Raw genomic sequence first — 26122 nt, 5'->3', positions numbered from 1 at the left:
TATTATATTCACATTATATGTCCATGTTGTGACTTCTGTTTTTTTTTTAGTAACCGTCTATATAGAGAAAGTGCCTCTCAGTAATCGTAGGCTGCATTTACAACCCTGATGGAGAACAGGCGAGGCTTTCAGGTTGGTTGACGCGATGGCCGCTCTCTCAACAATATAACGATTATTATACCGAAAACAAAGACTTCACCGGTCGGAGAGGCGTGTTGTTACCTGGACTAACCACCGGAATGATAGCGGCATCGTTTTAACCCGTCGGTTTTGCTCTACCACCCGGTCGGAGACGTCTCTTTTCTGTTAGTGTCTCAGTGTTTGTCTGCTTGGTCTGCCGGGCCTGGAGAGAGGAGCGGCGGGCTAATACTCTCGGATGAGCGGGCTGTAGCTCTCACAGAGGTGGGGGGCTGAATGAACCGGGAAACTAGTCAGTACAGCATCTAACGGAGCTGCATAACATGATTAAATGTTACTAATGTGAGGAGAACAACAAGATGAAGAGTTTGCCTCCTAAACTTGAGTGTTTCTAGCTAGTTAGCATTAGCCCAACGGCAGCTAAAGCGAGATAAGTCATTTAACATTTTGTGGATGTTATTTAACGCAAGAGCTCACCGTTATGTTGCTCATAAGGACTAGTTAGGCACCCGGTTTATTATTTTATTAACGTGAACTCTGTGTTGAGGTTAGAAAACACCGTTTCTTTGCGTTTTTTGTTGTCCGCAGCTAGCTATGTGTTGCTAACTCAACTCTCCGGTCAGTGACGTAACGCTGCTCATTGTTTTGACAGCACGCAGCATCTTAGCAGAGACAGAGACACCTCCTTATTGTTTTTATCCTGCTTCATTTGCTCTGATTTTAATATCATTAACAACAGACGGGAAAGTTCATGTTTGGCTAACTGATGTGACGCAGCACTGCTTCAACTAGACCACTTTACACACCAAACTACTGACAATAACCTGATATTTTCACATTTCATTCATTCATTCATTTCATTCTCACTGTGAAATATCATTTTCCACTTCTGCAATTTTGTTAATAGTCTGTTTATTGTCAATACTGTATATACTGCTACTATTTTTATACTTCCTTCTATTTAAATGGTTCATATTTTGTTACACTTTGTTTAGCTCTTTTTTTTTATTATGTTAGCTGATGCATCTTATGATACGATACGATTCAACTTTATTGTCAGTTTGCATTGAAATTCATTTTGCATCCATAGGCAGCTCAGTTTGAGAAAAAGTACACATACAATAGACATACTATTACCATAAACAGACAGACAAGTAAGACCCATCAGACTAAAAACCAAAACAAAATACATCACCATTATCCATACATAAACCATTACAAAATTACCATCTGTCCTCTGGATTTACATGTCTTTAGCAGCACATTAATTATTATTTAGCAACAAGATGGACTGATGGACAAAAGCGTTCTTTAGCCTGATGCTTGTTTTTTGCACTATCCCCTTTGCTGTTGTACACTACAAATTTCCCCACTGCGGTATTAATAAAGGAATATCTTATCTTATCTTATCGTTCTGTTACAGTGAGCCCACTGCCAACAGGCTAGACATACTCTGGCTGTAATTACTGCAGCATTGCACATCAGTATATCTCTATTCCTGCAGCTAATTAGTTAAAGCTTTGCTCCTCCATGGTGATGGTGGTTTCTGTTGTCCCACAAACACTAGCTGCTGCATCATTGTGTGTGAAATCATGGCTGTTCCTCTGACACTACAGTTGTAGGATGGATCCAGACGGTGGGGCAGATTCACAAAAAGCTGTCAGTTTGCAGTGGAAGAGCTACAAACTCGTCCAGGACCCAGCCATACGACGGGTTGCACAGAAAATCTACAGATATGATGGAGTGCATTTCAGTGTGCCAGTGAGTGGATTTACGTGATTTTTACTCTCTATAATATGTGTGTGTGTGCACAAAGTTGTATCTTTGAACTGCAACCTGTATGATTTAAGATAACTTAATTTATCCCGAGGGGAATTGTTGTGCAGCAGTTGCAGTACAAAGTGGGAAAGAGTGCAAATGTAGGCCTGATCTGAATGCTTCGAAGCTTCAACCGTTGCCATGGTAATCAACCTCCAAATCAGTATCCGAATGCTTCCTTTCTTCATATATAAGTATGTAATAAAAACAGTATAAATCCCCAAATAGCCCATGAAATAAGGAATAATCCCACAACATTATTTATTATTAATATTCAACATTAATTATTATTAGTTATTCTCAGACGGATATCGCTGTTTGTTGTGTGTGTGTACAATAGTGCAGCAACGGCACTGAAACAGGGGAGATGGAGACAGACAGACAGAAGAACACGTCAGCCTGCGGCGTCGCACCGTGTAGCTTCGAATACCTTCGAATATTGCTCTCTAAAGCTTCGAAGCACAAAAAATGGCATTCGGGACAGCCCTTATGGAGTGCAAATAAACAAAATGTAAACAGTAGTAATTATTAGTAAGGTGCAAAAACCAAGTGTAAACAATGCCAGAAATGTAAACAGGTTATAAACGGTAAGTGTCATAAATATAACTGGTTAACAGTAAGGTGCGATTCAAAATCTAAACGTTCTAGAAAGTAAACAGTTAATAGTGAGGGTCATAGAAAATAAACAGGTTGATGGTGCAATCCAAACAGAACTTGAGCCACCCCATGTCTCTGCTGTCCATGTCTCTGCTGTCCATCTCTCTGCTGTCCATCTCTCTGCGTGAGGTAGATGCGATGTAAAGAAAGAAATTCCTAATCTTAATTTTTCCAGGACTCTGGATTTCCTCCCGTGGGTGATCTGCGGGACCCTAGACCCCGGAGACTATGGTCCAGGTATACAGAACTGTCCCTGCCAGTACCCAAGTTTAAGGTGAGAATTAGCTGGTCAACAATAATTTCACACTTCCCAGCAGCAAGTTATTTTCACTGATTTTTGTATTGTTTTCTTCACAGCTCGATGAGTTCTATGTGGGTCCCATACCCCTCAAGGAGGTGACCTTTGCTAGACTCAATGACAACATCAAGGAGCCCTTCCTGGCAGAAATGTGTGCCAAGTTTGGTGAGGTGGAGGAAATGGAGATCCTGTTTCACCCCAAGACCAGGAAGCACTTGGGCCTGGCCAGGGTGTTGTTTACCAGCACCAGAGGAGCCAAGGACACAGTCAAGCATCTGCACAACACTTCTGTCATGGGTAACATCATTCATGCTCAGCTGGATATAAAAGGTAAGCTAAACACCCCATCTGAGGCATCTTTAAAGTATGAGCTGGTTGTAAAATATAAGTTATCACAGTGATGATTCAGACAGTTTTGGGTGACATTTATTGCAATGTTTGTACAGTCAGTGACAAATGATAAGCCAATATAATATGTTTTTTGTGTTTGTCTATCAAAACACATTTACACACTCTAACACACATTGAAATGTAAAGATATTAAAATACTAAACACATTCTTGTAGTGCACATTGAACCACAAAGCACCCAGAGGCTGCACAACTGTCTAAATTGATTATCTTATGATTGAAAAGGTTAGGACATTTTTACTCTGTGCCTGGATCTGTATACACATAGTTTTACATGGTAATAATATACATAAGCAAACAAGTATGTGTGCCAGCTTTTTATTTAATTCAAGAAAGAGTTTATGAGAAAATACTGAAAATGCTTTTGCAATTCCTATATCTGAACCTTTTGATCCAAGTTTCACCAAAAGTGAGTCCCTTGTTCCTCGCCCCAACTTCCCATAAACATTAACTTAAATCTGTTAACAAGCGTTTGAGATGTCCTGCTAACTAACAAAAACATATATATCTAGCTCTCGGTGGAGACAGTTAAACCTGATGGAGTTTGTCTTGAAATCCTCATTATAAGTAGATTTATGTGAGGTGAGCTCATTTCACAGCCCTGTATTTATTTTCCTGTGGCTTTTGTTTATTTCCCCAGGCCAGCAGAGGAAGAAGTATTATGACCTGATAGTAAAAGGGTCCTACACTCCTCAGACTGTGCCCCTGGGAGGCAAGGCTCTGACAGACAGGCTCCAGCCTCAGGCCCCCCCACCACAGCCACAGCCACAGCCACAGCCACCACCACAGCCACAGCCACAGCCTGACACGGTATTGTTACTTCACTTACTTAATGATCATCTAAAGTTAAAATCTTGATCTAATATATATCCTTTTTTTTCCTGCACAGTCATCAGAAATCAGGCGGAGGCTCTCCAGTGAGCTTGCGGTTTTGGCAGCAGGGGTCCAGGCCCTCACATCAGGCAGCGCCACCCCTTGCTCTGGGGATACTGGTTTCAGTGACCAGCGATTGGACACGCCCCCCTCTTCAGGCCCCTTCACACCGGGCTCCACTGCTTCATCTCAGGGTGGTGGAGGAGGGGGGGGAACACCTTTCAGCTCCAGATCTGGGACTCCTTTCTCACAAGACTCGGGCTACGCCGGCGGCAGGTTAGTTGTTGATATTTGGTCTGTAGAGAGTTTCACGTCAACATGTTACCTCTGCCTTAGTGCTGTCATTGTCATTCATGTCCCTCAGTCAAGACTGAGACACTCGACATCTTTATCCGTACATTATGAAATCATAGTTTATGAGACCTCAAGATATCATTTCACAAATAATTTTATTTATTCATCAGTGTTGATTTAATAACTGCAGTTATACTGCTGTGTAAATGTATCTACAGTGGAATCGGCTTATAGTGATCATGTCTGTCCATGTCAAATTGATCACTATAAGTGGATGGTTATTATACCCACATTTTTGTTGTTGTGCATAATTTTTCATGCAGATTACCATTCCTGTCATGATATTAATGTGCACACAGCACCAGCCTCAGGTATCCAGTCAGAAAGCAGACGGTCTGTGAGGCAAAGCGTCGAGGGAGTAAAGTAAAAAACAAAACAAAAAGTCTATCGTAGTTTTAAAATGTTTTTCCATGTTGTCATGTATGAAAAGACCTAAAATAAACACTGTAAGCGGACTACTTGATTACTATAAGCAAATTATTTAAACTGCATTTGTATAGCAATGATTCTGTCCCAAGCTTTTTGATCCATATAAGCGGTTTCCACTGTATAACCCTTCATAACCCACCGAATTCATACACAACTCTCACAATCCTTTTGTTGTGATCAAATAATATTTGCCTCAGCTCACACAGCAAGAGGAATTGCTCCTGCGTTCTTTGCAGCAGTTATGTTGCAGGGACTGCATGTTTGGACAATGCACCAAATACCAAAGTATTTTACATTATTATTTTCCGTATAGTATCACTGCTGGAAGAACATAAATTGCTAAAATACATATTAAGTAAGTCAATTTTTGCTTTTGATTATTCAGTGCAACTGGCAGTGGTGGCATAGGTGGTCGGTGGAAGAGTAGCAGTCAGAGTTTGTGAATGTCCGTCATACCTAGGTACACAAAATAATAATTTGAAATGACTTAATTTGTGTCTTGCAGGCAAACTGGCTACAACACTGGCACTTTGGGCAGCGGCTACCCTCCCCAGGACATGCTACCTTCCTCCTCCTCGTCTTCTGCAGTCTCATCTACTGTCGGAGGATACAAAGTGTCTCGCTACTCGGAGGATGCACAGGAACCGTCAGTGCATCAGCGAGGTCGCCCTATGTACCCCCCGACCACATCATACCGTCCCAACGAGCCGCCGTGCTACCCCCCATACCCCAATGTTGGAGGGCCTGGGCCACACATGGCGCACCACTCCTCAATGCCTCCGCCACCTCTTGCCGCCCAATATGATCCGCCCCCAATGTCAGACAGGGACCGTGACCGTGACAGAGACTCAGGGGGGCGCTACGGGGCAGCGGGGATTGGCTCCAGAAGGTCATCTTACCACCAGCAGCAAGACACAAACTCTTCCACAAAGTACCATTCCCATCACTCCCATCACCACTCAGAACGCAGGGACGAAAGGGGGTACCGGCGAGACAGCCTGGGCTCCCGATCAGGTGACCACAGCCACCAGAGACACCGCAACCACCACCATTCTCACAACCACCACGGCAGCAGCAGCCGCAGGAGGAGCAGCCATGACCGGGACAGAGATCGAGACAGAGACCGAGACAGAGACAGTGACTTCTCCAACAGCTCTGACCCCAGATACAATTCCAACTCCTACCGCTCCTCCTCTAACAGCATGTCTCCTCCCCCCTCATCTTACTCCGCATACTCCTCCAAAGAGCCGGCCCCAGCCCCTCCTCAGGGATTAGACGCTTCCACTCGTCTAGGGGGCACAAGCCTCCCAGAGAGGGGCTCTCTGCCTTCGGTAGGTGCTGACAAGCACCACAGTGCTCTGCCTCCACCTCCCCCACCACCACCGCCCCTCCCGTCAGCCTCAGTCATGGCAGCGGCTGTAGCTGAGACACTTGGAACACTGGACTTCAACCAGGATAGTCCGGCCCGCGAAGAGCAGTGGACAAAGCCCAAACGTCGTCCCAGCACCCCACCCGCGCCGCCGAAGACGCCCCCGCCTGCCTCCCCACCACAGCCCTCCATCGCTTCTTCCTCTACCTCCCCTTCATCTACCTCCCTCCCTCACCATCTTCCCTCCTCCTCCAGCTCCCCACCGCCCCCTCAACGGGACTCCTCTTCCCCAGAGCCAGATTCCACCAATGAGAGTTTACCGTTCGTCTACCACAGCAGCAGCCTCGACTCTCGTATTGAGATGCTCTTAAAGGAACAAAAGGCTAAGTTTTCTTTCCTTGCCTCTGATGAGGAAGATGACGAAGAGAGGAAAGAGGAGAAGCAGAGGGGCGTACGTGGGGATGGAGGAGAGCGAAGAGGCGGATCAGGTGATGCAGGGGAGCACACGAGTGGCAGTCAGGTGGGAGATAATGGGGAGAAGGACCACAGGAGGAAAGGGGAAAGAGACAGAGATGGACACAGAGGAAGGAAACGGGGAAAGGGGGGAGATGGTAGGAAGAGTCCCACTGTACCTACAGCCACCATCCCCTCCTCTTCCTCCTTCTCTTCCCACATCCTTCCCCCAGATAAGCCCCAGCCCCAGGTTGGCCTTACTGGGACGGGAGCTTTGCAGGAGGAGTCTTCACAGGGAGCACCTGATGATTCACGGAGCAGGACGGGAGCACACACACCACCTTACAATGGACAGACTCAGGTAAGATCAGTAGCATGTAAAGAGGCTGAAGGGTGTCTCAACGGCATTTTGTTCTGACAAATAAAAGCTGCATACTTCTCACTTTGTTGGCAAGTGATGCTTAACAGTGTTGATGTTGAAGTAGGATAGGCAGCTTATTATTCTTTGCAGTGGAGCTGTAACATTGGATAGGGTGGGAAGCTTATTGCTTTGGTAAAAGCAACTCAAAAATAATAAGCTGTAAAATGTTTCATGTATGTTAAATATGAAAACGTTTGTAAATGGAAAAATGTTTTTATTATTAAAAAAACACAGTAGGGTTTGGCGATATGTCAGAATTTTCAGAAATATACAACGGTACACCTTCTGAATTCAAGTTTCTCTCATTCACCAATCTAAGACTAAAATTAGCTTAATTGCCTTGTTAACTCACCATAGAACGCACGACAGAAACTAAATAAAACTCACCAAATCCGTCTTGATTAAGCCTCGTTTATACTCCCAAACTGACGCTTACACAAACAGCTGCGGACACATAGTAGTTCTATTTATACTGTCTGCTTGGAGAATGCGCTCCACACATGCGCAGTAAATCACTACACTATCACTTGTAGTGTAGTGGCTTCACAACCAATTTGCCGGCACGCGGACGTCTGCACAGAGCCTACGCATATACCCTCTGGCCTCTGATGTCATGCGGACCCCAGTGGACCCTCACGTACTTGAGGACACGGAAGATATAACTCTGGCTTTAGTCTTTTCCACTGTTTCACTCTTTCCATCAACAATCACCAACTCTGGTTTGGTCGAAATTAACCCTTAATTCACAGAATAAGATATGAAAATATGCTGACGCAGTTTTTCCCCGCCGTTTCTCTCTCTGCAGGCTGAACAGCAGCTCTTATTCACTCTTCGGAGGCAGACCATTAAATTCGCAAAATAAAATGACAAAAAACAACCGCCGATGTATTCAGCTAATCGCCGTTAGCTGATATATTCGTCCACTCGCCCAACCCTAATGCACACATACAGAAGAATATTTCTTTTATAATGCAAACAAAGGACTCTTTGGTGCAAAGGAAGAAAAAGAAAGGATCGAATAAATAACATCAGGACACATAAGCTGTTGTTTGTTTCTGTGGTTATCAAATTCCTGATTCTGTGGTTTTGAGTTGTCTTTGCCACCTGTCTTTTGAAAGCGTGGTAATCACTGTGGATGCTTAAACACTTTCCAGACTTAACACCATAAACTCTTGTTTTCTTTCAGCCCTCCCCTCGTTCCTCAGGTGAAGACATGGAGATCTCGGACGAGGAGGAGGAGCAGACGAGTACCATAACAACGGTGACCACCCACCAACCCTCCATCACCTCATGTTCCTCACCCTCTTCATCCCAGGCTGCAATGCCTTCACAAACAACAGACCCCTCATCTTCACCCCCACCCATCTCTGACTCTGCACAGCACTTTGGCACCTCCATGCACCCTCCGCTTCCTTCCTACCCTCCTCATTTGCCTCCTCCACCTCCCCCTGGTTACTCCCTCCAGCCACCACCTCCTCCTGGGATCCCTCCACTGCCCCACATGGAGCTGCACCCCGAGTATCCTCCCCCCATGCCCCACCACATGTATGACTATGCCACGTCCATGGAGCTGATGAACCAGTACAGTGGTGGAGCTCCTATGTCTTTCCAAATGCAGACCCACATGCTAAGTCGCCTCCACCAGCTGCGCATGTCGTCATCCAATGGCACCCCGGGCCCTGGTGAGGCAGCCACAGCAGACTACGCCTCCTACCACCACCACTCTATGCCGCCACCCCACACACACCACCCTTACATGGAACAAGAGGGGAGCGGGGCGGGTGCTCATTATGACCAGGATCACCGCTACATGCACCCCCACATGCCTTACCCCTACCCTGACCCCCACAGCACTCAGATACCCCCCCCTCCACACCATGGCATCCCGCCTCCCCATACTGGCTGGCCGCCACACGTCTTACCGCCACAATACCCCTCTTACATGCCCCCACCTGTCTACGGCACCATGCTGCCTGGGGAGGGAGACGAGTACCGGACTCCAGGAGAGGAGATGCCCATGATGGCTGAAAATAATCCACATGAAGCCACAGTGCAGATGGTCCTGGGCAATCTGATCCAGGAAATGAAGAACATCATGCAGAGGGACCTGAACCGAAAAATGGTGGAGAACGTTGCCTTTGCGACTTTTGACGAGTGGTGGGAGAGGAAAGAGACCAAAGCCAAGGTAAGGAAGACTAATCTCAAAAAGGCTGGTGTGGTCTTAGGCTAAATCCACACTAATACATTTTCACTTTAAAACAGATAGCTTTTGCTACATTTATGCCTAGCGTCCACACTACTCCAGCATTTTCGAGCCCCTAAAATGGAGACGTTTGAAAACGTTTCTGACCCCGATTTAGTTTTAAAACTCCGGTGTTGCGATTTAGTCTGGAGGGACAGAAACCGAGATCTTTAAAAACAATGACACCCACGTTTGCTTCTTGATTGGGTCTTATCAGTCATGACAGGTTCTTCACTTATTCGTCACGCCCCATCACGTTAACCTTTTCCGGAAGAAAACAAACATTAGCCTTGACGACCAGTGGTTAATTTCGCGATTGCTGTTCTTCCTTCGTAGTATCTTCTGCAATTGAACAACCAACCAAGCTGCTTCCTGTTTACACCGGCCCTTGCATGCCCAGTGTATGTGAATGGTCATGTGGTATGCGATTTCAGCCGTGGTAGTATGGACGAAGATTGATTCTGAAACGGCCCTAAAACGCTTATGGATGGAGATCGTTTTCGATTTCGAAAACATATTAGTGTGGATGTAGCCTTAGTTTTTAAGCTTGCTTGTAATGTTTTTTGTGGGATATTTTATTCACTTCTGTGAACATTTTTGGGGTTTGTTTCATTAAACTTAGACTAAATCTCTAAAAAATATTTACTTCAAGCTGATTCTATGTCCAGATTAAAAACTACCATCAACAGCTTTATGTGTCCTTACATGCACACAAATGCCACAAATTTTGCTTCCTCCATTCTTCAGTTTAAAAGATAACCTTACATGCTCTCGCTGTCTCATTCCTAGCAAGGGAATGTCTTGCTTTACAAAGCTGCCACTACTTTAACCATTTAATGGCAGCTTGAATTTGCCTTCTTCATTCTCAGTAGCAAGGTGATGCTGCTGACCACACTGATCAGAGATCAGCATTATACTGTGAAATGAAAAATGGGAATAAATACAAATTGTAAATGTGTTCCTCCTCTAGCCTTTCCAGACAATGGTTAGAGGAATGTCTGCGTTACGGGATGATGAGAAAAAAGAGGAAAAGGTCAACCGTCCTCGGGAGCCTCTCACGGCTCTTGTGGATTGGGCAAAGAGCGGCGGCATGGAGGGATTGTCTCTCCGGGGAGCACTACGACTGCCTTCCTTCAAGGTAAAAGCACCACACTGCGGCAGATCTTGGTCTGTATCTCCATGTTCGACAGCTCACACTGTGATTTGATAAATTAACCTCCATCTTCACCTCTTATTAAATACGCACTGGCACATGTCAATTTAACAGTTACCAGGAAACGTATCCCCATCATGTCATGCCCTCAAAGTATAAAATTATGCAAAAAAAATTGTATTAGTATAATAGTAATAGTATTAGTTTAGTGTTTGGTATTTGTCAAAATTAACCAGAACCGTTAAAGTGCATCCTTGTCTGTGTCTGATTGATTTTATGAACAAATATTGTTGTTCAGGTGAAGAGGAAAGAACCTCAGGAGATCAAAGAGGGAGACATGAAAAGGCCGCGACCCTCGACTCCACCAGACGAGGATGACGAAGGTTTGCTGAGCTGATATTGAATATTTAAAAAGAAGCAATTAATTATAGGCCCGCTGCATTATAACTCTTAAACTGATGTCTTGTTTCCAGCTGCTGAGGGGAGGATGCCGGAGGCGAACAGACATGGAGCCGAAAGGGACAACAAGAGGAGGAAAAAGAAGCCAAGGAATCTTAAACCTTGGGAGCTCGGCAGTGAGGGAGAGGAAACGTCGGATGGCTCCTCCACTGAAAAGGTGTTGTTTTTTCTATTGTCTTTTTTGAAGGCAAACAACAAAATGCTTTGGTGTTTGGTGCACAAATAAGTCATTTGGAAACTAATTTATATAAATGTTATTCATCAAAACACAGGCTGAACATTACGTACAATAAATATGAATGTTTGATGCATATGGCATGTTTGCACTTATTGATGGCTAGATGGCAGCATTTCACTGTTATTTTGTTAGTGTTGTAACTACAACCTGTTTTATGTGTAGGAGGACGGAGAGGAAAGTGAAAAGGAGTCTGATGGTAAATCACAACCCATAATCTTATTACTGTCTTTGTTACTATGTTTATTTTCAGTTAATGCAGTAATGATACCAAATATCTTTTTCTTTTAGATGATGCCCTTAGTGTTGATAGTGATGATGAGAGCCTCTCTTCGTCCTCTGAGGGCTCTTCCTCTTCAGCATCCTCCTCTTCATCTTCTTCTGAAGATGAGGACGAAGAGGAAGGAGAGAGGGCTGAGAGTGAAGGGCCAGACACCATGGATGAGTCCACCATGGACAGCACAACCGAGAAACATGACAGGTATGAAGAATTCTGTGTTTAGTCCGTGTTATCTTGAGCGTTATATCAATAATATCTGTCCTCAGAAACACAGTTTGTCATTTGTATTTAATTAAATGTTCTTTTCATCGTGTCATTATTGCTGGCTTCAATGTTTTCTTCTGTTTTTCTCAGGGAAAATAACGCAGCTGCTGTTTCTAAGGCAGAGGTCAAAACAGGTTAGTCCTCATCAACGTCATTCACAAACACACATCACATCAACAATTACAAAAATAAACAAACAGAATGGGGGTGTGGCTAATAGTCAGAGGTAATTAATTACCATGGCAACAAGATTGCATTGTGTTTCAACCCAGTTTAGATGAAACCAGCTAAGAATTAGAATGTTGTGTAATCCACTGTGTTGATTGCTCCCTTTCTCGGCACACACAGATAAAAACACTAAAGGAGAAAACTAAAAAATTAAATGAAAACCCTCAGTTAGCTAATGAAGCAAGTTGGGCTTGCTAACTACAGATTTAACGGTTTGCCGCTGCTCAGATGCAAACGAGCAAATGTGCCTGCAGCTTGGAGGATGATGTATGACTTGCAGCGTCTCCCATTTTACTTAATTTTTTTGACTTTGAGCACAAAATTAAGTTATTTGTCAAAAAAAAAAATGGCAATCAGTGTGGCTAATCATCTTAGTCAGGAAATGACCCAGATAAATATGAAATATCATAGAAATGCCAAAATACACTGGACCGGGACTTTAAGGGAAGATCTTGATTACACATCTGCTTTACAGCTTTGAAAATAGTGCAACATTTGGAAAAGCTCTGTTAAGACATTGTTTTAAGTTTGGATCTCATATTCTCTCTCAGGTGAACTTAAGGACAGCAAAGCAGATACAACAGCAGCACCTATCAAGCGTCCTCCATCGCCCCTGTACCCGCGCCCTTCGTCCCCTATTGTTGTTGTGCCCCCTCTCAAGAAACGCAGGAAGACTGTCTCGTTCTCCACAGGCGAGAACGACGGCAAAAGCCAGCCGCCGACTGCACCGCTTTCTCCATCTCCCTCACAACTGGCGGGTGAATCTCCCCTTGTCTCCCCTGTCAGGCCTCCAGACTCCCCCGTCACTGCTTCCCCGTCCCCCTTGGCTCGTCCCACTCAGGGCATCCAACTTCTCCCCTTCGCCTCCAAACCAGGTGAAGGCAATGCCCTCATTGTGCCCCCATCTGGACGAACCCAAGATTCTGACGAGTCCAAAAGACTTCCTGTTTCTCCTCAGACCACGCCGGTCAAATCCCCTGGAAAACGGGGTGCAGGCAAAGACTTCCCCAAATCTCCCATCCCTCCTATCATGGTGTGCCGTACCGTGCAGAACCTGCCGTTGGACCACGCTTCTATGTGCAGGATGGCCTTCGAGGAGGCTCCTCCTCCACCTCCCGTCAACAAACGGTCCAGAGGCAGGCCTCGGACGACCAGCCTGTCTGCTTCTTCCTGTCACTCCCTCAGAGAGGAAGACGAGGATGAGGAGGAAAGTGAGCAGAGGTTGAGACTTAGAGAGCAGCTGGGGGCATCGAGCCTCCTGCAGCTGGCCTCAGCTTCAACTGACTTGTCTGTGTTGGCGGACGTAGCCCTGAAAATGGACCCTGACGCTGGAGACTCAGAGGAGACGGAGACATCTGATGAGGCGGAAGAGCAGAAGATGGAAGAGGATCTCTTCTCCCCAGAGTCTCTGGCTCTGGTTCTGAGCCCAGAGGGTGTAATTGTCCTCATGGAGCACAACTACTGCAAAGCCCCTATTCTCCCAGTACCATCCGGTACCAAAAGGACTTCCTCCAAACAGGACTCCTCTGTCTTACTCCCAGCAGACCTCAACACTATTTCTGGGGTGCTTGAAGCGCCAGAGGAGGTCATTGGAGAGGCGCTGCCCTCCAGAGGAGATACAAAAGAACACTTATCTACAATGGGAGTGCTTTGTGAGTCTGAGGATGCGGGCCAGGCTGCGTCTCTAACTCCATCGTCAAAGAAGAAGATCACGGCTGGCAAAGGTTTAGAACTTGAAAAGGACAAGAGCAAAAAGAGGAGAAGAAAAGACAAAGAAAACCTCGAGGTTCATCACTCACCAAAACAAAAAGAGCAGCCGGGCAAGAAGCAGAGGAAGCGGAAACTAGAGGTGCGTGAGACTTGTGCTTTTTTCCTGTAAATGTTTGTGGATGTCTTAACCGTAAACGGTTTGTCATGCTGTAGGTAACAATCTGTCACAATATGACTCATACGTAGGTCCAAGTTAAGGTTTCTGCAACTGTGGCAATGTCATCATTTCCCCACAACGAAATGACTTCCTCGTGCATGCACAAAATCTCTCAAATATATTAAATCAATGGGAATACCAACACGCTGCAGACAATATAATTAGATGTAATAAAAAAGTAAAGACTGTTTTTAAACCGGTATGACTAGATTCGTTTTGCCAGCCTGGTACTCGGCCAGCAGCACCTGTTTACTCTTCTATGCTTGTGCAGTGAGTTTTTTCCTCACACATGCCAGGCTGATTGTTACTGATTGAGCCATTTGCTTAGAAAGTTTTCTGTTAATCAACCCATGGAACATTCATTTCACTTGAGTCTGGACCACGGAAACTGAACACAGCCTCAGTGCTTGTCCATAGTTGTGTTCATTCACAGTTCATTGGTAATAAATATTCCTCTGTGCAGGACTCTGAGGAGGATGTGGACGTTGAGGAGCTTGAGTCAGGGGAGCTGTCCAGCTCAGACACCGAGGACGAGGTGGTTGAAGACGTGAGGAAGAGTGAGCGCCTCTTCCTGCAGGAGGCAGGTGTGACATCATCCCAGCGCTGGCCTAAACCTGCCCCAGCAGCACCCGAGCTGCCGGCCATCAAGTTTGACAACCGCAGTGAGTTTGAGCAGATGACCATCCTGTATGACATCTGGAACTCCGGTCTGGACGGCGAAGACTTGAGTTTGCTGAAGCAGACGTATGAGAAGCTGCTACAGGACAACCAGAGCTCTGACTGGCTCAACGATACCCACTGGGTCAATCACACTAATATCCTTATCAATTACCACGCCATGAAGATTAACAATGTCCAAACAATCTATGGCTGTTTTCAATCAATACATAGCCTAAATACATATGATTTTTATTTTTATATGGATAAAATGTGTTACATTTTCATGTCACTGTGTGGTTTCCTGCTGTTGTCCTTGACCTTTGAGCTGCACTAACCAATTTGCCAAACCCTCGGCGTAAGAAGAAGAATGCTTGCGAACAGCTTCGGGAGCATGTGACCGGTTGTGCCAGGAGTGAGGGCTACTACGCCATCAGCCGCAAGGAGAAGGACGTCTATCTGGACCTGGACCTGCCCGAGCAGGTCATACGGGAGGGGGAGAATGTCGACAGCTCGGTAAGCAGTCTCACTATTTCAATCTCTGACTCTGTGATCCTTAGTATAGAAGGCAGCAGGAATGAGTCCTGAAACCCAGAAATGAGTTAGCATTTTAGCACCTCCGGTTCCCTCATTTTGAAGTTGATGGTTTTTTGAATAGGTTTTTAGTTAGTTGTCTGAAATAAGGTATGTGGTTAACACAAGCTGAAGAGATTTCCACGTTTTGTTCTACGACTTAAAATACGTCAGTAAATATCCCACTCGTGAATTTTGATGCTTTTAGGTGTCTTAAAAAAAGGTGGTTGCTAACAAGTGACTAAATGAGACTACAGAGGTTGTTGTGACATTAATCATCATCATGCCGACCCGTCCGCCTTTACAACCTCGTTGTGTGTATATTTGCGCTCATGCTAGTATTCTAACTAAGGCAATTCAGTCAATTCAAATATTTAATCACGATTAATCGCATTATTATCCTGAGTTAATCGCGATTAATCGCAAATTAAACACACATTTTGTATCTGTTCAAAATATACCTTAAAGGGAGATTTGTCAAGTATTTAATACTCTTCTAAACATGAGAGTGGGCAAATATGCTGCTTTATGTAAATGTGTGTATACAAGACAAGCATTATTAGAAACAGTTAACCACACAAAACAATGACAAATATTGTCCAGAAACCCTCACAGGTACTGCATTAGCATAAAATAATATGCTCAAATCATAACATGGCAAACTGTGGTGTAGTTTGTTTAAAGCCTAATGTTAGTTTTTTACTTCTGCCGATTGCATTTACACTTCAAAAATCATAAAAGTGTTGTTCATTTTGTGGAGATTATCTCACTGAACAAAACGTGTAAGTATCATAAACGTTTGTTTGCCACAGAGTTTATTTTCTGCAATAATCGAAAACTTAATGGAAATATCCCATCGGCTTTTTGTCGAAGGAACCATGGCGATGCTAACTTCCTGTTACTTTTGGGGGAATCTGTTTGTTTAATAGTGATGGACTCAAATCTGTGGTTCTCCAATGATTTTGCCAATTAATTAAAAAAGAATATGCCTGTTTAGGTCGGTTGTTGTCAGTCCATATCTCACAAGAGACTTTGCATCCAACATTAGGCTGAGGTTTACAATGATATTTTGGACTGTTGCTGTGGAAGTAAGGGGGGTGTGATTGTGTGGAAATTCACAAAAAATCCGAATGTGGTTCCAGATGATGACCACAATGTGGAAAGAATTGTGTTGCCCAGCTCTGTGCTCGCTCTGTAAACAAACGTCAGGGGGTATAGTAGTGGCTGAATCTGATTATTATAAATGGTGATGTGGCACTTGATAATACCTCTTAGGAATTGAACTGGCAGGGAAGTAAGTAAGTGCAATCGGACCACAGCAGTTTGGCTCAGATTAACTGGACATTTTTGGGGTTGGGATAATAAGATGATTTCCAGAGTAGATGGATGTTTTTGGATTTGTGGAAGAGTGATGCGGCTTTTCCAAAAAGCTGATCAGCACAATGCTTCATAACTTCACTATTAGTGTTGTAAAGTCTCGAGGTTTTGGTCAATTAGACGATACAGTAACTTATGGTTGAACACAGCTAATTTCATAAGACACAAAAGGACTTCATATCTTCAGTCTTTATTACCTGTGACATTACAGATTAGTTTAAGTTTATCCAGAATCAAATATTAGCAGCTTTCAGAGTTTGATATTGTTTAAAGATACAGTAGATTATAGTTACATTTCCATGTTATTTTGTTGGTTAGACCAGAAGTATACTCAAGGGTTTATTTTTTTAAATCAATCATTAAAATTTAAAGCAATTAGACATGCTGATATACTATCTTTAACTTTAATTAAATGTTAATTAAAGCCTCAGATTATATCCTGTTTTTGTGAAGCACTCTGTGCTGCATCTCTGCAAAAATGGTTCTACAAAGACAGTCTTTATATTAGAAGATAACATTTGACATGTTATTGAAAATCAAAGGATAAAAACCTGTTTGTGCAAATTTTACAAGCAAATGAATTAATGTGTGACACAGTTTGCCTGGATTGATAAGGAGTGTAACCGTTCTGTGAGACAGATGGCTGACAGATGTCTCAACTGCTCTTAAAACTATTTGAAGAACACTGTGAGCTTTATTTGCTGGACAAAATAAATCATGGGTTTCAACATTGTCCCCACTAACAGAACTAAACTAATATACATTTTGTTTTGGATCCTCAAAGCTTCCAAAGTTTCACACCAGTCCTTCCTGCCACTGGATTTAATTTACAAACAGCACACTTTGAAACAAGCAACCAATATAATGCAGGCTCCTCACAAAGCTTCTGGAGGGAAAACATTTTATGTCTCTGTCCACCAAATCCTCCAGATTCAAAAGCTTTTTTTGTTATTTTTAGGGCTGTACCGAATAGTTCGACGCTTCATTCATAATGTTGACAAACAAATTCTAAATCAACATACGAATGCTGTGCGGCTTCTTTTTTTTTTGCATGTTTATTCATTGTGTTTAAAGCTGGTGTTTCTGCACAGCTGCAGATAAAGATAAGGCTACACTGCTATTATTAGTATTATACTATTTGTAGAGTTAGATTCCAGTGGTGGCTGTGTAGGATTGTTTCCGACTCTTGTGATCCAAACATTTCCTATAACTCCAGATCGAGTCCAAAAGTCAAAGTTTATTGAATAACTTCAGATGTAATAATTTCCAAAATTAACATGTTTTTATCTAACGAAATATTCTGCTTCAATCCATATTTGTTGGCGTTTAGCCTTTCAAAAACATTTTCAGTACAGTCAAAAAACTGTTTACCTGTACGTGGAGGTCTAGCATTACATTTACATAAACACAATGAAAAAAAAAATATTTTTTTTAGGGGGATGTCATAAAATATGAGGACAGACATTCAAAGCTTTATTCGAAAACCTCAATAGAAGCTTCAAATGTAAAAAAATGGCATTTAGTACAGCCTTAGTTATTTTTCAACCCCAAACCCACTGTTACATATGCATGCCATGTGTATTACATCCCTCTTTAAGTTAGTTAATTGTAATTCTCTCTTTCTCTCTCTCACTCGCACAGTTTTTTAATCCTTTCAACCTTCCCACATTTAGTCATTCCTCTTGTATAATGTTGGGAATTGAGGTTCATTGGGTCACTCCAGGAGTTACAACCTCCGTATGACACCAGCTTGTCGTCAGGGAAAGTAGGAACATTTGGATAATAAGGTCATTTGCAAGAAGCTGTTGATATTTGGCGTTGGTGCGGTTTTGAGGGGAAAATCGTCATATAGTTTTATGGTGTTCCAGTGCAGAACTTGGGACTCCCCAGTAATGTGTTTTCCATTCTGGTGATGTGCTGTGACTCACTGACTCCATGGCGAAAAGCATGTTTCACACACAATTCAGATCCTTAGTTACCTGTGGCTAACCTCAGTGTTTTTAGAGGACGTGTTTTTCAACAGACTGTTGGTGTTCTTCAGAAAGGGAACAGATGGTATGTTGGTAGTCTGTCTTTTTAATTACTATACAGCTGTTGCCACCCTCCTTCTCTTCAGCCAGTCAATTATTGTTTCAACACATGGCATACATTCATACATAACGCCGCCTCAGCTATTAAAACACACACAAAAGCAAAAAAAAGTGCCACAGCTGCACATTAATTAGTTATCTTTTTCTTACAGACCATCTGCAACATTGATGTTTTGAGCAAATGGACGGTTTTAGCCACGCACATGCAAAATGCAAACAGACAAACAAAGGCTGTTGATGTGGAATTAAATCCATATATTTAATCCATTAAAAAGGACATTATCTATTTAGGTTTGTAAGAGTTATTAAGGATATAAGGATTATCTTGTCATTATAAACAACCAGGCATGAGCCAGAACTGCCATTGGCTGTATAGGTAATTAGGGCTGTCAATCGATTAAAATATGTTACCGCGATTAATCGCATGATTGTCCATAGTTAATAGCAATTAATCAAAAATGGATCACACATTTTTTATCTGTTCGAACTGTACGTTAAAGGGAGATTTGTCAAGTATTTAATACTCTTATCAACATGGGAGTGGGCAAATATAATTGCTTTATGTAAATGTATGTATATATTTATTATTGGAAGTCAATTAACAAACAAAATAATGACAAATATTGTCCAGAAACCCTCACAGGTACTGCGTTTAGCATAACAAATATGCTCAAATCATAACAGGGCAAACTGCAGCCCAACAGGCAACAACAGCTGTCAGTGTGTCAGTGTGCTGACTTGACTATGACTTGCCCCAAACTGCATGTGATTATCATAAAGTGGGCATTTCTGTAAAGGGGAGACTCGTGGGTACCCATAGAACCCATTTTCATTCATATATCTGGAGGTCAGAGGTCAAGGGACCCCTTTGAAAATGGCCATGACAGTTTTTCCTCGCCAGTATTTAGTGTAAGTTCGGAGCGTTGTTTAGCCTCCTTTGCGACAAGCTAGCGAGCAAGCTAGACATAGTTGGTACCAATGGATTTCTTTCTAGTTTCATATGATGCCAGTATTTTCACTCCAGCTTTTTTTGAGCCCGCTAGAACCTCCAAAAGATTGAATAGCGGTCGGGCCCGAAAATTGCAAGTTGCGTTAATTCGTTAAAGAAAATAGTAGTGTTAAAATGAATTTCTGTTAACACATTATTATCGCTTTAACTTTGACAGCCCTACAGGTAAAACTTGTTAGTAGGACAAATTCATTGGTTTCTGTCTCTTCGGGGGAATAATTGGTAAAGAAAAATGTGACAGAGAATAAGGCAAAAATAGAGTTCCTTTGTTTTGAAATAATGTGCACAGTCTGGTGAGACTGGTTTCTAAATGAACGTCGCCCACACTAACAGGGCTGTTGCGCATTCAGGTCAAAGTGCTTCTCTTGTTCAGTCACCTCCAGCTCAAGGCCATATGATAAAGTGAGATTGTGTCAGTGGCCCCTTTGTAAAGCTCTCTGCTGTCTGTTTCCTGCCAGGGAGCGAACCGGGTCCTATCAGAGAGACGCTCAGAGCAACGTCGGCTCCTCACTGTCATCGGCACCACGGCGGTCATGGACTCTGACCTACTCAAACTCAACCAGCTTAAGGTACAGACAGTCACAACCATGGTATCTCATGTACCCACTCAATTACAACTCATTGTTGTGCGTTTTGATAAAGTTCATTTGCCAGTATTAAAATTCACAAAATATCTTGATATAGAATATTATTTCAATAATTCCTGAAATAAGATTAAATCATATTTCAGCATTCAAATGTACTTTAATGACTATAAAACGCCTGGTGAATGTGTAATTAAGGATGTTATGTTGCTGCCACTTTAGTTACTTTCAGCCTTTTTTTCCTGAACAGATTTAATCTTAAAGGGATAGTTTGGATGTTTTGAAGTGGGGTTGTATGAGGTACTTAGTCAGTGTATTAGTACCAGCACAGAAGCAAAGCAATGTACAGCTATTGACGGGGGCAGCAGCAAAACATATTTTAGACACCTACAAAAATCCCTATCAGTTTAAGTATACGCTATATTTAGAATAGTTTCACTTCTTTACCTTGCTGTCAGAAAGCCCTTTCTGGTGGGGAGCTGAAGCCGTTATCTATGCTCTCTTCAAAGCCACCAGACTCTGTCAAAAACTGTAATAGTTTTGTTTCTTGAAGCAGGCAGATACATGCCTACATTCATAAAAATAATAATAGCAGTAATAATAATAGTAATAATTAATAATAATAATAATGCTAATAAATCAACAATAAATATATAGAAAATGTATTTAAATGTTGTTTGTGCAGTAGGTCATACTTAGTAGTAGTAATAATAATACCAATAATTATGATAATAATTATTATATGATTTTCTCTTTTTTTTTAACGTGCTTTATAAATAAATGAAAAAATAAATGCATAAATAAATAGTTGCATCTTCCATTTACTACAGCATACCACTTTTCAGCATGTTGCTCTGTGCATAATACAGAGAAAAACACTGAAGACTGGAGTAAACTGCTACTCTAACTTTGTCTGCAGTGACCCCTGTACAAAGTACAAATTGCATGTGTGTGTGTGTATTACACATGTAGTTTAATGACCAGTTTGCTTACACATAAGAGCTACGTTTGAGTCATGTATATATCAGTGATTAGCTTGCTTGCTAGGAAGGCGTTAATCCTTCAACGCAGGCCGCCTTTTTCCCCTAAACATGTCGAAGGGCTAACTCTGTGTTGAATACACAGACAGGAAACCAGTCTCAATGTCCCTCCTTCACCAGTAACACCCTAAAGAAGGGTGGTGACCGTTTTTTACTGGAACTAATCAGAACACAATCTACTTACAAACTATGACAACACCTAAAAGCGTTGCTAATGTGTACCAGGCTGGCGTTTCATGAAAACTCAAAACATTTTCATCTGCTTTATAATTTCTTTGCCAAGACCTTTCTCACAGTGAGTGTTTTCTGTCCTTACGCAGTACCGCAAGAAGAGGCTTCGCTTTGGACGCAGCAGGATCCACGAGTGGGGCCTGTTCGCCATGGAGCCCATCGCTGCCGATGAGATGGTCATTGAGTATGTGGGGCAAAACATCAGACAGGTACTGCCTCCAGTCTGTGTCAATCTGTGTTGAGCCAGTGATGATTATTAAGCAAAACTTTCCAGACATCCAATGCAGTCTGTAGGTTATATAAATGAATGTAAATATGACAGTAAATGAAACGTTGCGCATCTATTAGATACTGGTTACAATGAAATGTTTTGTTTGTGTCCAGATGGTGGCTGACAATCGAGAGAAGCGGTACGCACAGCAGGGCATCGGGAGCAGCTACCTGTTCAGAGTGGACCACGACACAATTATCGATGCCACCAAGTGTGGCAACCTGGCCCGATTCATCAACCACTGCTGCACTGTGAGTCTGAACATCCTCAGTCAACACATGTTCACATCTGACGTGTTTTATAGGGTTTTTCCATACACGTGTGCTGGCTAGGCTCGACTCGGTTTGGCTTGGCACGGCAGGGATTTGCATCTCCATTACAACAGGGCTACCCGTTTGAATGTGTGTGTGTGTAGAGGTCAAAGGAGCCGATGGATAAACGCATTTCATTTCCTGTATTCTTCACAATATAAGTCCGCCCATCCTCCATTATTTTTGCTGCTTGTTCTCTTCCTCTCTGCAGTATTAGTAGACCTGTTTTGGCTGAACCGCAGCCAAATGAAATGAGGTTCAGCAGTGGCATAGCCTATTTCTCACTTAAAATGTTTTCAGAAGTGGTTTTGGTGGATTGTTTAGACGCAATAACAAAAGGTTTATGAGCAGGCCGCCATGTTGTTTTCTGTTTGAAACGGCAAGCAGAAAACAATCTGGTGCATTCCACGAGAGGGTACGTCACCGCTTGAACGGCCAGTTGAGTGGAGCAGCATGTCCTCGCTGGACCTGGTGGACATGTAGCGCTGGATTTAACATTATAGACATGACCACTGACTATTTGTGTAACAATTTAGCCACAAATCCACAGACTGACCAAACACGGTCCAGCTATATAATCGGTTTTGACCGAGTCTTGTTGTCAACAATAGTCGCTAACAAAGCATCGTTAATTCGGAGATAAACATTTAATTTCCTATAAATCCTTCACAATAAATGTCCCCAATTATTTTGTTATTTAAAAGCTTTTGTTACGAAGCAGCAACTTAACACGACTCCTGTACAGCTGAAAGCAAAAAAATAAAGCAGAAATCTGAAAGTACAAACAGGGACGCAGGAGAGAAACTAAACTTAAACACACAGACTTATTTAAAAACTTCACATTGGTCTCCTGCAACACATGCGTGTATGAGGGGTAGAGGTGAGGTCGTCACGTGTTGGCCACATGGATGTATAAAGAGAACTGGATACAGCGTTGTAGGCGGGCGCCCGTTCATTCCTAAGAAAGTTGCTCAGTGGCGCATGAAGCCAAAATGGCTCGAGTGCCAAGAGATACAATACCTGGATCATCCGGCGATCTTCCGCATCCATTGGGCCCATAGAGCAGGCACGGTAGTGTTTCCTTTAACTCCTCCTCCCAGCCCTCGCTCCAGCCTCGGTCTGGGTCTCATTCAAATGAACGGAGGAAGGAAAATAACTTCAGCTTCAGCTATTAGTGCAATTTACAATTTTTAGGACCTAGGAATTTAAATAAGGGCTATCGAAGTGTTCTTAATGGGGAGTTGATTTACCTAAAAAAAAAAAATTAGCTGTTGATTTATAGACATCCCAATGAAAGTCTTTGGGGAAAAGTATTTTTGGGCCCAATGGCATCACGTGATGGACAAGTTGTAGTCCCGCCATTTGGCCACTACAAATATTTGCTTCAAAGCCTGGCGCTGTTCCTGGGGGCTAGGTGTGTCACGGCCGGTGAGAAGTAACCGCAACCCGCTTGGAGGCGGGTCAGGCACACATTGGCCCAACTTTGGAAGATGGTCCAACGCAGCACACTAAAACGGGTAATGGAAATGCAAATCAGCGCGTCATGGTTTGACTCGGTGCTTCCAAAAGTGCCGGTGGAAAAGCCCTTTTAAATGTGGGTCATAGTTAAACAGCCTGTGACTCATTTTAATTCATGTAATTCATTTCTGGAGCTGTTGCTCATCAGTCTCTCATCGCTTTGTTCCTCCAGCCAAACTGCTACGCCAAGGTCATCACCATAGAGTCCCAGAAGAAGATTGTGATCTACTCGAAGCAGGCCATCGCCGTCAACGAAGAGATCACCTACGACTACAAATTCCCTCTGGAGGAAAACAAGATTCCTTGCTTGTGTGGAACAGAGAACTGCCGCGGGACACTGAACTAGTGGACGCGCTTCTATTCCTCACTTGCCAACGGACAGCCGGGACCGGACACCTGCCGGTTCACCCTCCTCAGAGTGTACCTCGAAACAAAGCCACCCTCCGACCCCCACCACCCCTACCCCGTCCTCATAATACCCAGGAAACAGAGACACACACACTTGCACTTTTCACACACACTTTTCATTCACTTGGCAGTTTCACAAGCCAGTGTGTGAGAGGTTTGTGAGGGGGGCCTCTGCTTCAGCACGAGCTCCTCTGTGGCAGTATTGTTGGACTGCATTGGGTAATATGTTCCGACCGAGCGGTTCGGTGCAGCCAGGCATGAAAGCTCTTTATTTCCATGCCAATACCCGTTTGAAGGAAGACAATAAAAACTGAAAAGAACACCAGTATTGTATGTCTACGTCAGCTCACATAACCTACAGCCTAGTCCACTCTTCCAGTGTCAAATCCCTCCCTGCACCCACCCACCCGCTCAGATCCGCACACAGACGCACAGGAATATCTGACAAATTCAGGGTTTTTAAAAGCGCTTGTTAAAGGCGCACTTTTAAGATGACAAACTTCAATCAATTTGGTCTTCAGTTATGCAAGATTTCCAAGTGTGAAGATTGTTTTGGAGCTTTTCTTTTTATTTCATTTCATAGTATTATATAATAATGTTACTATTGCTGTTATTAATGGTATTTTTTTTTAGTTGCATTCGCTGTAAGTATCCTACAGTGAGATGAGCTTCAGTGTACCCCATAAAACTATCGTTTCCCTTCTCCACTGTGCGTTACTCTCCTGATCCGCCACAATGAGAGTAAAGTCCTTACAACTATTGTTTTTAACCCACCGTGAAAATATGTCCGTTAGGTTTGTAGCTAAAAGTGTTTTATTTTTACATGGCTGCTGAGTTTTTGTCTGCAGGATCAGCACAACGGAGAATTGGCCTGTTTTTTTTCTTTTTGCCCCGAAGTTAAAGCTATGTTAACACAAGGTCTTGTGACGAGAACTGGTTAAGTGTTTGTTCCGTCTGTTTGTCTGTGTTTAGTTCCTTGGAAGCAAATGTCGACGATTCCTGTTTCAACAGTTGGCAAGTTCTTCTTCCTTCACTAAACTCACACAGGTTCTAGTAGAAATGTGTGGTCCATGTTAAACTTAGTCTATCTGTGTGCCACACATGTTTTTAAAAGGCACATTTATTTCACTTGGTCAGGTTTAGTTTTGTAACGTTTGTTTTTTTTCCCCTGTTTTGTGGGCCTTTCCCAGAATGCATTATTTTATTTGAGAGTGTGGAGTCGTTCGCCCCATTGAAAACACCCCTCCCTGAAAAATGTTTCTGCTCAATGCAAACAAATGTCCTGCTTACAATCTGTTTGCAGTGTCGATGGGTGGAAGGTATATATAGATAGGCCTCAGCGGGTTTGTGATACGCTGCAGACAGCAGGATGTATATGGCCCTCGTGTTGTGTCTCTGTTTTTCAAATGGCTAATAGCCGTCCAAAGTTTGACTTTCATTTTGAACTTTTAACTAGCAGACTTTTAATTTTGTTCCCTCCCGAACAGGAACATGTGTAAGATATTTCTTGAAAGCCTTTCAGTACAAACCAACCCTCTTTACTACAGGATAAAAAGATGAAAGGAAAAAAAAATCAAAGAAGTACATGTAAATATTGTAGAGGTGTTTGTTTCTCGTAGAAACACACTGATTTCAAGCTGTAAATATGTCGTTCCTTTTCCTCTCTCCATGAGGAGGAAACATGTACATACCTTCCATTCATTTATTTTTTATTGTTTTTCCTTTTAATTTGATGATTATTTTAATATTATTTGCAATATTTCTCTTGTATTAATGCGTTGGACCCTTTATTAATGGTGCATTAAAATATTTTTTAAATAAATGAAAACCTCATGTTTTTCAATAACTTGGTGTCCTGCTACTGTTCAGAGCTCTGAGGTTCAGACAGCGTGGGAGGATTATTACTATAAGTGTCTGTCTGGCTGCCAACTGAAGTGTGTTACATGCTGAATAGAAGGTACGTATAGCCGTCAACATGCAATGTTCAACAGGAAGTTGCTTACATAGTGGAAACTACAAAATACCATTTCCTCCTTGTCATAGTT

General features: G+C 42.9%; 1 protein-coding gene across 3 annotated transcripts; it reads left to right on the top strand.

The window, feature by feature from the left end:
• The first annotated feature begins 97 nt into the window (after positions 1-97).
• On the top strand, positions 98-25899 carry setd1a (SET domain containing 1A, histone lysine methyltransferase). 3 transcript variants are annotated; one of them, XM_037793191.1, is made up of 21 exons: positions 98-132; positions 1755-1899; positions 2789-2887; positions 2971-3241; positions 3962-4131; positions 4211-4470; positions 5483-7160; positions 8407-9405; positions 10433-10600; positions 10914-10998; positions 11089-11231; positions 11475-11508; positions 11601-11790; positions 11944-11987; positions 12633-13930; positions 14472-14823; positions 15000-15181; positions 20173-20283; positions 21659-21778; positions 21954-22091; positions 23842-25899. In XM_037793191.1, exons 2-21 carry the CDS (start codon positions 1762-1764, stop codon positions 24013-24015), a joined length of 6654 nt encoding a protein of 2217 aa, XP_037649119.1. In that variant the 5' UTR covers positions 98-132; positions 1755-1761; the 3' UTR covers positions 24016-25899. The 3 variants fall into 3 exon arrangements, with proteins under 3 accessions (XP_037649119.1, XP_037649117.1, XP_037649116.1); XM_037793189.1 differs by lacking the exon at positions 98-132 and adding an exon at positions 139-402; XM_037793188.1 differs by lacking the exon at positions 98-132 and adding an exon at positions 139-480.
• Positions 25900-26122: the final 223 nt, after the last annotated feature.

The sequence above is a fragment of the Sebastes umbrosus genome, chromosome 14 (assembly GCF_015220745.1).
Source record: "Sebastes umbrosus isolate fSebUmb1 chromosome 14, fSebUmb1.pri, whole genome shotgun sequence".
NCBI classification, from domain to species: domain Eukaryota; kingdom Metazoa; phylum Chordata; class Actinopteri; order Perciformes; family Sebastidae; genus Sebastes; species Sebastes umbrosus.
This window is presented reverse-complemented; position numbering and strand designations above follow the sequence as displayed.